The 13,741-nt window shown below is 39.3% G+C and overlaps 1 protein-coding gene across 1 annotated transcript in view; it reads left to right on the forward strand.

Moving 5' to 3' along the window:
• CTNNA1 (catenin alpha 1) overlaps positions 1-13,741 on the forward strand; it is a 159,656-nt gene that overhangs the window by 7,232 nt on the left and 138,683 nt on the right. Inside the window, exon 2 of the mRNA XM_014584765.1 lies at positions 1,764-1,959. Coding sequence (XP_014440251.1) covers positions 1,764-1,959 — 196 coding nt within the window. The remainder of the gene's footprint in view (positions 1-1,763; positions 1,960-13,741) is intronic.

Raw genomic sequence — 13,741 nt, forward strand, 5'->3', positions numbered from 1 at the left:
CTTGTGAATTTTGGTGATCAGTCCCTTATCTGACGCATAGTTTACAAAAATATTTTCCCATTCTGAGGGCTGTCTATTCACACTAAGCACTGTCTTTTGCCATGCAGAAACTTCTTAGTCTGATGTAATCCCACTTGTCTATTTTGGGGATTATTGACCTGTGCTTTGGGAGTCTTATTTAAGAAGTCTATCCCTACCCCAATGTCTCCCAGAGTTTCCCCGGTGTTTTCCAGGAGCAGTTTTATAGTTTGAGGTCTTAGATTTAGATCTTTGATCCACCTTGACTTTATTTTTGTCTGAGGTGAAAGGTAGGGGTTCAGATTCATCTTTCTGCAAGTGGAGATCCAGTTTTGCCAGCACCATTTACTGAAGAGGTTTTCTTTTTCCCACTGGATTGACTTGTACCCCCTTGTCAAAAATCAGTTGGCTGTAAGTTTGAGCATTCATTTCTGGAGATTCTATTCTGTTCCATTGGTCCACCTGTCTGTTTCTGTGCCAGTACCATGCTGTTTCGATTACCACAGCTTTGTAGTATATTTTTGGGTCAGGGAGTGAGATGCCACCCACTCCACTCTTCTTGTTCAGAACTGCTTTGGCAATACGGGGTCTCTTATGATTCCAGACAAACTTTATGATTGTCTTTCCTAGATCTGTGAAGAATGTGTCTGGTACTTTGATTGGCATTGCATTAAATAGGTAGATTAATTGGGGTAGAATTGCCATTTTGATTATATTAATTCTTCCAATATGGTATAACAGAGGAGATGACACATGGCTTCACCATTGTGGGTCCTGAAGACACACAGAGTCATTGCAGTGACTATCAAGAGGTAGAAGTTACCTAGTTAAAACAGAAGCAGACTGACTTGTCAAGAGCAAAGGTCATGGCCACAGTTCTTTTCAGATGCTTAAGACATTTGCTTGTTGACATTATGGAAGACTAAAAAACTTCAGCAGTTGCTTATAATGAGAGTGTTTGAGAAAGAAAGCCAAAGCTTTAGCAGAAAAACAACCAGGTGAGCTTCACCAGAAACATGTGTGTGTGTGAGAGAGGGAGAGAGAGCACGCTTGTGCAAGTGAGCGAGAGGAGAAAGCACCCTCGAATAGGGGATAGTCAAACAGTCTCTTCTCCTTTTCTCCCTATTTTTGAGATTTTGGACATGTATGCCACATGCATGTTTTTCAAGCCACCAAATTCAGGATTCCCAGCTATACTCTTGGCCATGTGTAGGATCCAGCTCTTTAACCACCGTGCCACCAGCTGGCACTTGTTTTTTTATTCTTAGAAAGGTCACCCTTAGCATTGATACGGTTAAAGTCCCAGGACCTTCAGTTAGGGAAGGACTAAGTGGCTCGTGTTATTACATACAGAAATGTCTTGACTATGATGGAAGCTTGTTTTGAGAAAGAAAGTTTGTATTTTTAATTTTTATCTTTAATTCTGTTTTTCATGGTGTTTTTGAAGACTCTTCCCCCATATACTAACTTACTTTTGATCATTGTTTAATTTGTAAAGTCAAACTAAAAACCTAATGATCACATTTGAGCAATTAAAATATGTATTATATTTCTTATTTTATACATTGAGAAAACAATTATTTTGGAAATTAAATGTATAATCGTTGTATATCTTAAATATAGAGTTGTATATTTTTTGCTTAGCAGAATCTTGTAAGTTATTCTTTTATCTTTAAAGATGTTGATCTTTCTGTTATTTTCATTTTAATTAACTACAGTTTAATTTTTAAAAATGGAACTTTTAGGTTACAACACTGGTAAACACCAATAGTAAGGGGCCATCTAATAAGAAGAGAGGTCGTTCTAAGAAGGCTCATGTGTTGGCTGCATCTGTTGAACAAGCAACTGAGAATTTCTTGGAGAAAGGGGATAAAATTGCAAAGGAGAGTCAGTTTCTCAAGGAAGAACTTGTGGCTGCCGTAGAAGATGTTCGAAAACAAGGTAGGTCAATGTCACTTTTGATATAAAGACAGGCAGGTCTTTCTAGAAAATCATCCCCCCCCACCCATTTTTTTGTTATAGAGTGTGTGTGCTTGCAGGAAAGAGAGAGAGAGAACGAGAAATCAATCCCACCCTGGAGGATGGCCACACTACAGTCCCTTCTCTGTTCTCTTCTGGAGATTTTAGCCATGTACACACATGTACCCAAGATGTTTTTCAAGCTGTTAAATCTGAGACTTGAACTGCTTAGTTGGCCATGTGGGTTGTGACTGGCCCAAAAATCAGTCTTCGAAGTAGGGCTTTTTTTTGTTTGTTTTGTGGGCAATATTTTCATTGTCTTGTTTGTGAATTGCTCAATAACTTAAAATATCCAGTTATTGTGATATATTAAGTTGTACTTGTTCATTTGAATCAGGAGAGGTGATTAAGGGATACAGAGAAACATCTATGTCTTTGGAGAATATGAATCTTTTCTTTGGTGTTTCAAGTCAGAAATGTTATATAACACAGTGTGATAGAAAATAAATGGGACAATTTACATTTCATCCTATGTGATACTTCTTAGTTCATACTAAAGATACAGAGATGAGGGAATGGAAAAATGTCTTAGCCTCTCTGAAAAGACCCTAGACGTTGTCCCATTCTGTCAGATCGATAAGTTAAATCTGCTGTGGTATGGACTGGTTTGAGTTTGACATAAATCTGGGCTAAAAGGAATTATGTTCTGGGAACTGAGAATTGATGGAAAATGACATGGTAATCCACAGCTTGCCAGTAATTAATGTTCAAATTATTATCAACATTATTACATTACAAGTGTGAAAAGAAGACTTTAAATATGGAAGATACGTTTCTGGAAACATAATTTTGCGTCAGACTTCTGTTTTATCTGGAAGCCTTCAATAACAGTGTAGGTTTTTGTGGGCTCTTGAGTGTCAGCTAAGTTGAATTGAGCCCATACTTACACAGGTGTTTTCCTGGCCTTTGGGAGAACCTCAAATGATTTCTGGCGTCTGAAAGCAAAGTACATAGTCCAGTGGAGTTGTAGCTCAAATTTATGCCTGTGGCAGTACCCAAAAAAGGGGCAGTGCATCCAATGGAGATGACATCTCCAGCTGTCCTGAATTTACAAACTAAAAACTTTGCATGGTAAATCTTTTTCTCAATTTTCAGCCTTACAGCAAATGTTTCTGATAATGCAAGGGATGAAATTATTACAATTCCATATTATTAGCTAGGTGGGTATATTAGTTTCATCACACTGCTCTAAAATAAATTACTACAAAATCAGTGACTTAGGAACCATAGAAATTTATTATGTCATGGTTCTTGAGGCTAGAAATCTAAAATCAAAGTGTTAGTAGGCTTGGTTCCTTCTGGGGCTCAGGAAGAATAGTCTTTACCTCCTTCCTGGTTTCTGTGATTGCTAGTGATCTTAGGGTTCTTTGGCTTATAGAGACATCACTCCACTTCCTGCCTGTTCACATGATATTCTTCCTGTGTGTCTCAGAATTTCAGGTTTCCTTCTACTTACAAAGACATTCGCCATTGAATTTGGGCTCACCCTAGTTCAGTATGACCTTATCTTAACCTGATGTCATCTACGGAGGCCCTGTTCATAAGTGAAGCCACATTCACAGCTTCAGGATAGATATAAATTTCTAGGGAATACTAGTCAACCCAATGGTATCTTTTTCTTAAGAGAGATTTTTTTACTGTAGGATGTGTGTGCTTGCTGGAGAGACAGAGAGACAGAAGGTGAGAAAGTGCCCCCTGGGGGGATGTCTATACTGCAATCCCTTTTCCTCCATTTTCCCTTGGGATTTTGGGCATGCATGCATGTGAACCCAGTGTGAGATTTAAAAAAAAAAAATTTTTTTTTAAAAAGGGTTAGTTATTTATTTTATTTGCTGTCATTTATTTATTTAGTTTAAAATATGACCAGAGAGAAAGGGAAAATGAGAAAGCAAGCTGCCAGGTCCGGAACTTGAACCGCAGTCCACCATATGGGAGTCCAGTGCCCTTAACCACCATTTCACCTGCTGCTCCTCTCTCGCCGTCCACGTGAGTTTTAAGCCACCAGGTCCTGGACTTGAGTCACAGTCAACTATGTGGAAGCCCAGCAATGTAACCATTATAGCCTTTTGCTGATTCTCCCCGATGAGTTTTTAATTAATTTATCTTAAAGCTTTGTAGTGATCCAGTTCAGGAAAATTTTTGAGCTTCCTGTTGAGGAAATCCAGATGACTGTTACTTACTGTACTTCATGCTTTTATGGGACCGTTCTCTCTAGCCCTTCTTACATCCTCTAATGAAGCTCACAGTTACATTAACAGATGAGTTTGGCCAAATGTTCGTTGAGGCTGGTGACTAAGGCATTTATTTTCCAAAATACATTGAATTGTTACAGGTAACTTTTTATTTTACACCAAATATATTTCTTGCTTTATAAGTTTCTCTGATATAATCATGGCACAATATACGCTGTGCCCCCCCAACCACAATTTTTAATGCATATCTGAATTTTTTTGTTTTTGTTTATATTTGTGAAAATCTTTTATGTGATTCTGAATCATGAGGACATGTCTGTTCTAGTCCATGTTTGCAGTTATTTATGATCATGACCTAGTCACCAAAGCTTGCCTTCTCCCTTAAAAAAAAAAAAAAAATCCAAACCAAAATATAACTGCCTTTTAAAATTGCCTTGCTTTTTTCTCGTGGTTTATTTATTTATTTATTTTTTTGGTGAATCTTAACAAATGGTGATGAAATCTCTATAAATAGAAGAAAATAAATATTACGAAAATGATTAAGCACAGATTCTTTAATCAACTGAGACTTGTTAGCTATGTTGTTGAAGCTGCATACTCAGCATTTGAATCTCTGAAGTGGCATTAATATCTCTGCAGATTTTTTGACACCCCTCCCTTTAAAAAAGTGGAATTTAACCTTGATTCCTTTGAACATAGATTGGACTTGGTGGTCACTTCTATAATGAATAGAATGTTGTGGAAGTGATGCCATTTGTTTTGGAGGCAAAGTTATCAAAAGGAGTGAATCCCTTTGGCTTTTTCTAGTGAATTATTCACTCTGGGAATAGCTGGCTGCTATGTCAGAAGATAACTCAGGAAGGCCAACTATACTCAGCGTACATTTGCCAACCACATTGGAAGCAGATCTTCTGATTCTAGTCAAGTTTCAGATGATAGTAGCCCCAACCAACCCCTAATCCCTGACCCACAGAAAACTGGGAGATTATAAATACTTGTTTTAAACTACTGACTTTTGGAATAACAAAAGAAAATCAATTCAGATACCTTTCCCTGGACTGGCTTCAGTTGGTCCTGACCTAACTGTTATATTTCTTGCTGTATGAAATACATGTTTGTCTATTTAAACACATAATTGCTTTAGGATGTATAAGATACCTTTGTTCTGAATCAGTGTCGACTACTTTTGTTTAGGACAGAGACTGGCAGATATTTCTATTGGGGGTCAGGTAGTAAGTATTTTAGCCTTTATTGACTGTAAAATCAGTTGAAACTATTGAGCTCTGCTGTTGTGTTGGAAAAACAGCTATAGACAATGTATTAACAAGTGGGCATGGCTTTGTTCTATTAAAACTTATTTACAAAAACAAGAAGTGGGCCACATTCGACCTACAGATTAACCCCTGTCCCAGGAATTTTTGTAGGCTATTAAAGGTATGAGCTCACTGTTTTCAGATAAGTACTTATTTATGTATTATATAATAACATGGTTGAGCCAAGGCTTGGGCCTTCTATATCTTTGGGATTGTACATACCTTGTGCTTTCTGGGCATTCATGTGTGTTTTTAAAGTTTGTTTATTCCATGAGAGAGAAAGAGGAAAAGAGAAGCAGACAGAGACAGGCACACCTAATGTAGTCCGTTTACCCCCAGCCTTAGTCAGCCCTGGATCATGGGCATGCATGTAACTAGTATGTAGGGATGGCTCTGGATGTGAACCCAGAAGCTTCCCATGTGGATCATTCTCATAGAACACTGTGTACCATCACTCAGTCTCCCAACAATCAGAACTAATAACCAGAAACTTGAACATCTACAGTTTTTGTGGTGTAAATTATCTTTTATTTGCACTAGTCCCTGATTATATGATAATAAACATGAATGTGAGTACTAAAACCTCACTGGGAGCCAGCTCCATGGCTTAGCAGTAATAAGCTGCTCAAGAAAAGTGGGGATCCCATACGGTGACCGTGCTTCAACATCTTTGACCCAGTCAGCCAGAAACATGCCATGCATATGGATGAATACCCCAGTTCTGACAGTTGGAGGACTGGAGGAAGGGGACCATGGTGTGATCAGACCCCGTGGAGGGTGCATCTCTCTCTATATATCCCTTATGCACTCTACCATGAATAAAGGGGGCGAGAAAACCCTCACCATATTGCAATTAATAAGCAGAGAAGAAATCACTGACTGTATAAAAATCAGGGTCATTTTACTCAAGGCTAATGAAATGGTCAGGAGAGTCTGCTGTGGTGGGTGGAAGCAGTCACAAATTACATGCATCTAAATCCCCATGACTTAGGATTTTATTGTACTGCTTAAACTAGTTGTTGATTAGCTACCATATATGGGTTCTTAGATGTGCTCTTTGCTCTTTTTGGGATCTTGTTCACTTCCCATAACCCACATCCTAATTAAGTCATTCTTACCTTTATATTTTTTCTCCTTAGTTCTTGTTTGTTTGTTAGCCAGAGGGCATGTACATTCTCCTGAAAGAGAAGGGGGTGAATGGGGCTGAGGAGTGGAGGTGGGAAATAAAAAAGCACCTCCCAGGGGGCGCTGCAATCCATTTTCCATTTTCCCCTCCTTTCTGGATTTTGGACAACATGTACACACACCCAGAATGTTTTTAAGCCACTGAGTTTGGGACACAACTGTGCTGTGAGCCACTTCTTAGTTCTTGTCACAGTGGTAATTAAATTGGTTGCCTTTTCCTCTCTAGCAGGACAGATTCTGTGGTGGTTTGGTGGCCATTCTCCATGGTACCTACTGTGTCGATGTTAGGCACTTAAATTTATGTAGGATAATTGAGTCTTCTCCAAGGAGTACAGCATGAAGAAAGGTTCTTTTCTCAAAACTTAAAATGCGCCAAATGTAAATGCACTGATAGGATAAAGAATCTTACATTTTTCTTCAAAAAATTGAGCTATCCTTACATCAGAAAATTTATGCCTTCAATATATGTAATTCAGTGGTTTTTAGGGTATTCATTGAGTTGTGCAACTATTACTGCTATCTATTCGAGTACATTTTCATCACCCCAAAAAGAAACTACATGCTCCAAGGCAGTCACTCCCAAATGTGTATTTTTAATTGTACATAAATAATAGCTGTCTTTTGGTATCTAAATGTATTTTATGAATCCTGGACTAGGGCTCTGATGAGAAAAAGGGGCCTTAGCTGCATAGGAGACAGATAAGAAAAGCTAAAGGAAACTAAAAATGAGAAAATAGAGACATTAAAAACTAAAGACCAGTGATGTTAAATTGGAATGGAATGATGAGGATAAGTTCCTACTAGAACAGGGTCTTATAATACCTTATTCACAATTCAGGGTTGGACCTCAAAGCCCAGAATCAGGGAACTGACATTCCCTATAGCTCATGGCATTTCTGGGTAGACGAAAGGGGAAAAGACTCAGAGAAACTGAGGCACACATGTGCATTTTTTCTTACTTTTAATGATGTTTTTTCAGTAAGGGGACCAACTAAATGATTGGTGCACTGAGTAACAGTGGAGTTCTGGGAAGAAAATTGTGGTAGAGAAACCAGAGTAAGGAATGGACTGGTTGATTGTTGTGTGATCCCTGATGGGGTGGGGTCCTCTAGCAGATAGGAAACTCTTTTTCCAGTTTTATCCAAGAGATAAACTACAACAATATATGTATGTTTAAAGGAGACACATAGATGTGAAACCTCAATGAATAGAATAGTGACAGAGGAAAGAGAGGGTAAGATGGGATTGATAAATGTTCCTGGGGGCTGACTTGGTGGCTAAGGTGTTGAACTCCCGTATTGCAGACCACAGTTCTAGTCCTGGACCTGGTGGCTTGCTTTTTCTCTCTGTTTCTCTGGTGAAATTGAAGAAGAAGAATAAAATTAAGTGAATAATTCTTTTTAAAAAAAAAAGGAAAGAAAAAGGCTCCTGAAGATGTTAGACCTTTCCCTGGTCTTGAAGGGTGGAAGAAAGGAGTATGTTAGACAAGTGTGGAGTGCCGTGAGAGCCTGACGGGAAGGGGATGCTGGCCATATTGAGCACTGCTTGCAGGAGAGAGTTTGGAGCTAGATCTTTAGAGGGTGGCGTGGAATGCCAGATGTAGAAGGAGGAATCAGAGAATTCTGTGATTGGGACATGCATTGCAGCCTAGGTAGTTCAAATTCCCATATGCTTGAATATATCAAGTGACAGGACTTACTACCTCAGGAAGCAGCTCTTTCCAGTATTGGTTTGTGTTTATTTTTAAAGCCTTTTTCTTCTTAAATTATACTGAAATATGTCTTTAATTTTCTTCCTGCTGTAAGAAATTCTGCCATCTGGGTAACACAGAGTATGAGGAAAGTCATGTTTTAAGGGAAATTAGTCTCTCAGCTGTGTGCAGGAAGGTTAAAAGAATCAGGAGAGTACCTACAGGCAGGACCTAGAATCTGGACACCATCACAATAGCGGGGTTGTGGGAGTGGAGCTGTTAAGAAAGGGACAGCTATCACAGAAGGTCAGAAGGGTGAATTGGCCAGCTGCCATGCAAGTTAACCCCAGCTTGGCCAACCATGTAAATAGATGATCTTAGATAAGACTAAGGGACCTGGTATATGGACTTCATAGTTTTGTCAGCCTGACAGAAAAAGAACTTTTCTTCCTCCATTTATCTTAGTGGTAAAGGGGACTGATCAGTTCTGTTTGAATTATGCTCAGAAGTGAACTGGATTCTGTTGTCAGAAGAGACTAGTTAGCTAGTCTGCGTCATGCGTTCACTCAAGCCACAAGGAATTGGGAGGAGTTCTCTAAAGGAAAAAGGGGTATAATGTAAAATTGTATGGAAAAAATTAGCCTCCTTGGCAAGTAAGGAAATAATTCTATTAAAATGTATTTTGGTATCTTCGTAGGTATAAAATGCTTCCTTTAAAAAATTGCATTATTTGGTGGTAATGGGTATTGAATTTTTTTGTGTGTTTACTGACATATTGGAAACATGATGTTTGTTAGAGTTCCTTGTGTAGTGATAGGTATCTGTAAATACTAGTGCTCCTTTGTTGATTTGTTGAAGTCCCACTGTTTTTCTTATTGATTAGAATTTTCAAACATTGAAACATGGCCATTGGGCCAGAGATGCTGATATTTTAGATTTCCCTGTTAATCTGTTGGCATAGCAAAGGTACAGTTACTTGGAGTGAAAAACACCAAGAAATGATTGGGTGTGTCTATAAATTTGGTTTTCATAGTGGGACAAGATTTACGGTAGTCCTGGAAAAGGTGATTTATTTCTGTTGAGCAAGGATTAAAGCCAGTGACTCTTATTGCCTATAAGGTTATTTGATTTGATTTTCATCTTGTGCCTATGATACTGCTAACCACAGCCAGTCACGTGTCATGTATGTACTGTTATTCTCATGATGGACAACTGTGAAAACATCTGGCTAACTCATTGCAACCCCTTCTCCAATTTTTTTTTTTCTATAGGGCGTGTGCACTCGCCAGAAAGACAGAGAGACCAAAAGTGAGAAGTCACCCCCTAGGGGGGGATGGCCACCCCGCAATCCCTTCTCCTTCATTCTCCTCTCAGGATCTTGGGCACGCACGCACACGCGCCCGGCATGAGTTTAAGCAACTGAGTCTGGGACTCGAACTGCAGTCAACTACATGGAAGTCCAGCAACATAGCCATTACGCTAACTGCTGGTCCCCCCTTCTCCAATTTTGAAAAAATTTAGTAGTGACACTTGTACATTCTCCTCCAGGTAGAAGGTGAAGATAAAGTTTATTAAATACCCTTGTCCAGTATATATACAGTAAATACCCTTTCAGTGTCTATTTATGTTAGTTAGTATTCGTCTCAAGATTTAGTTATTTGTTTATTTTTAAGAGATATTTTTGCTATAGGGTGCATGTGCTTATGGAGAGAAGGTGACAAATCATCCCCCAGGGAAGATGGGCATGCCACAATCCTTTTTCCTCCATCTTCCTAGGATATTGGGCACACATGTAAACTTGCCTGGTGTGAGTTTTCAAGCTGTCAGGTCTGGACCTACACCACCGGCTCACCCCTGTTTCAAGATATATTTAGGGAACTAGCAGTTAGCGTAATGGCTATGTCGCTGGACTCCCACGTAGTTGACCGCGGTTCGTGTCCCGGACCCGGTGGCTTAAAACTCAACGCTGGGCACGTGTGCGTGCGTGTGTGCCGAAGATCCCGAGAGGAGAATGGAGGAGAAGGGATTGCGGCATGACCAGCCTCCCTGGGGGGTGATTTCTCGCTTTCTGTCTCTATGTCTCTCTGTCTGTCTGGCGAGCGCACGCACCGGATAGCAAAAACCTTTCCAAAAAAAAAACAAAAAAGATGTATTTAGAACTTGTCAGGTCTGGCGTTTTCGCCATTATTTCAGTTTAGGCAAGTTTTGATAGTGCAAGTTCATTGTTTTTGAGAAGTAGGACTTCAACTTGTTGGAATAAATCAGTGTTGTTAATACTGTCAGTAGATTTCAATCATTTTATGAACCTTTTAAATGTAAAAAAAAAAAAAAATTGTTCAAGGGCCAGTAGATTGCATGGTGGTTAAGACACTGGCCTCCTACATTTCCAGCTATAGTTCGAATCCCAGAACTGGTGGCAGGTTTTCTCATTTTCTCTCTCTGGTGAGTGTCTGTGTCCTGTAGCAACTCAGAATAATAATGATAAATAAAATTAAATAAATGATTTAAGAGAAAGAATTATTTTCTTTAAATTTATTTATTCATTCATTTATTTAAATATGACCAGAAGGGAGTGGGGAAGCACTTGCTGGTCCCTAAATAAATAATCTTTTTAAAAGAAAAGTCATGTTCATTTTAGAGCAAGAAAGCAATATGTATCAGCTACTACAACAAATTTGTGGGTTTCCCAGCATCTGGGTAACCTTAGTACCTACAGTTGATTCGTGAGGATAGTCTAGTGGGAATGTTTTCTTGACTCTTTTTAGAAAAAAAAATTTTAAAAAGAATTATTTATTTAATTATATTAATTAATTAATTAATTATTTTTTTATTTGCTGTAGGGCATGTACACTCACTAGAGAGAGATGGAGAGAGAGAGGTAAAGTGAGAAAGCAAGCTGTCAGGTCTGGGTCTCAAACTACAGTCAGCCATGTGGGAGTCCTGTGCCTCAACCACATGGTACCTGCTGGCCCTTAGAAAATTTGAAAATTTTATTTTTTTATTTATTCATGATAGAGCTTGTGTGGCTTGTGTGCATGTGAGTGAGAAATTGTGTTAGAGAATGAGGGAGGTACACTTCTTCACAGACTATGGTCACACTGGGAACCCATCCTTCCAGTCTTTGGGATCTTGGGCACCCCTGTGACTGCCAGGTATATTTCAGGCAGACCAGGGTGAAGGTTCCAATCATGATTATACCTTGTTGGATCTATTTTTCTCCTGAACAGCGCATTACCACTGCACAGTGGAGCTGGTCCTGGAATGTTTTTTAAATCTTGATAAAAGTATCTAGTCATATAACACTAGTCACAAAGTGATCTCTTTTTGGCAGGGGCGAGTGTATAGCAAAACAGATTGTTTTTTGATGGAGAGGGATGGAAAAACAGAGCTCCCAAGAAGTCCCAGAAAATGGGTTGCCAAAGAACTGAGGCAAGGGATTTTTATTTTGGCAGGAAGGGCTTTGCTTGAACTTGTTCTTTTTTGAGAGATTTTTGTTTTTAGGGCATGCACACTCGCCAAAGAGACAGAAAGCAAGGAACTCCCCACCCTCACCCCCAGGGAGATGACCACAGTGCAGTCCCTTCTCTGTTCTTCTCCTGGGATCTTGGCCACACGTCCGATACGAGTTTCAAGTTACCAGGTCCAGGACTCAACTGCACTTGATGATGTGGGAGTCCAGCAACACAACCATTATGCCATTTGCTGGTCCCTGTCTGGACTTGATCTAGGTGGGGCCTGTGCATGTGTCCTCCTTGTGTTGATGGGGCACATACTGGGTAGGTCCATTTACTTTCCTGATTTTGGAGTGGGTTTGAAGGTCAAGAGATTCTTTGTCTAGAATCTTTGGGCCATAAAAACCATTATCTTTTCCTCTTCCCAGAATGTGGTGGGACCTGGAAAAAAAAAAAATCTTTGTTTTAGGTTTAGGTCATGCTGCCTAGGTCAGTCACTGAGCCATGGCTGCAAGCCGTCTCTTCTGACACCATCTTAAAACTTAGCCGTTTTGTGATTCCGTTTTGGGTCTATACCCTAACTATATATTTAGGGTCCCTGTCTCCTACCTCATTCTTCCCCTCTGCAGAGGAATCCCTAACTGCCGTTAGGAGGCATAAGAGTCAAAAATTGTTCTGATTTTGTCAAGCTGAAATGGGGCGATGAAGAAAGGAGAGGGCAAGAGTTAAGTATCCTCTACCAGAGTTCTGGATAAAGAAGTCGTGAGGGTATCCACTGGAGACTTTGTCCCAACCACCTTTTGTAGTTTGATGGATTCTAAATGAGAAGAGCAGTGCATTACAGTAATGATGAAATAGACAAAGAAATTTAGCTCTTTCTAGTTTATGTAACACTTAAAGATAACCAAACACAGGTTGGTTTCTATTGCATACAACACTTAAAGATAACAACCACCACCCCAACACCTCTTAGGATGTAGTCATAACGAAGGAATGGGCAGTACAGTGAAGTTCTAAAATTTGTATTAATTAAGAGACATTCTTTAATTTATCTCAATAATGTGTAGAGAGGTTGAGAGCATTGATGCCATTTTCCTTGGTACAATGCGAATAATTTGTAAGAAGGAAAAAAGGATACACACAAATATGTGTGTATATGTAGGTGTATGTGTAATTTTTTTCATTGTGAATCCTGGCATGGCAGTTTTAAGGAAAATAATGATATATTTCATCCCTGATAAAAGGATATTGAGCACAAGCTGTCAGGTTCTTGAGGCATAATTTTCTCCTTGGCAACTGACTAGAGTCAGACTGATGGAGGTGAAAATTGGTCTCCTGTCCAGTGCAGATGTTGACAGCTTCAGACTGATGTACCTTACATGGGCAGCCTAGACGATCAATGTTAAAAGCCAGATGTGATCAGGACAAAGAAACTGTCAGTAACTGTTCTGAGTAGGGTTTCTGTCAAGTAGACAGGAGGCAGAGTGACTGGGTTTTCTGAGTTCACAATGTGAAGACTTAAAACCTAGCTTTGAGGAACTTTGTGTGGGTGTGCGAGAGAAATTGCATTTTAATTTATCTGGTCTGGTTAGTGTGGTTTTAATCAGTTTGAGATCATGAGCTTGATCTTACATATGGGCTCTTTAATTTTTCACAGAAAAAAATGACAAGTGTTTCTACTTTGGAATGTTGAGTACTGGTTTCAAAAAGTGTTAATGATGTTCTGGAAGAGCAATAGCAGGGAAACATACAACATTTTGAAAAAAGATTAAAGTTAAGTTAATTAGGTTTTCAGATTAGTGTAATAACTTTCTTCATTAAATCTAATAGGAAATCAGCAGTTCTCCCCCCCCCCCCCCCTTTTTTTTCTTA

This window comes from Tupaia chinensis, unplaced genomic scaffold (assembly GCF_000334495.1).
Source record: "Tupaia chinensis unplaced genomic scaffold, TupChi_1.0 Scaffold147608_1, whole genome shotgun sequence".
In the NCBI taxonomy this organism is placed as follows: domain Eukaryota; kingdom Metazoa; phylum Chordata; class Mammalia; order Scandentia; family Tupaiidae; genus Tupaia; species Tupaia belangeri.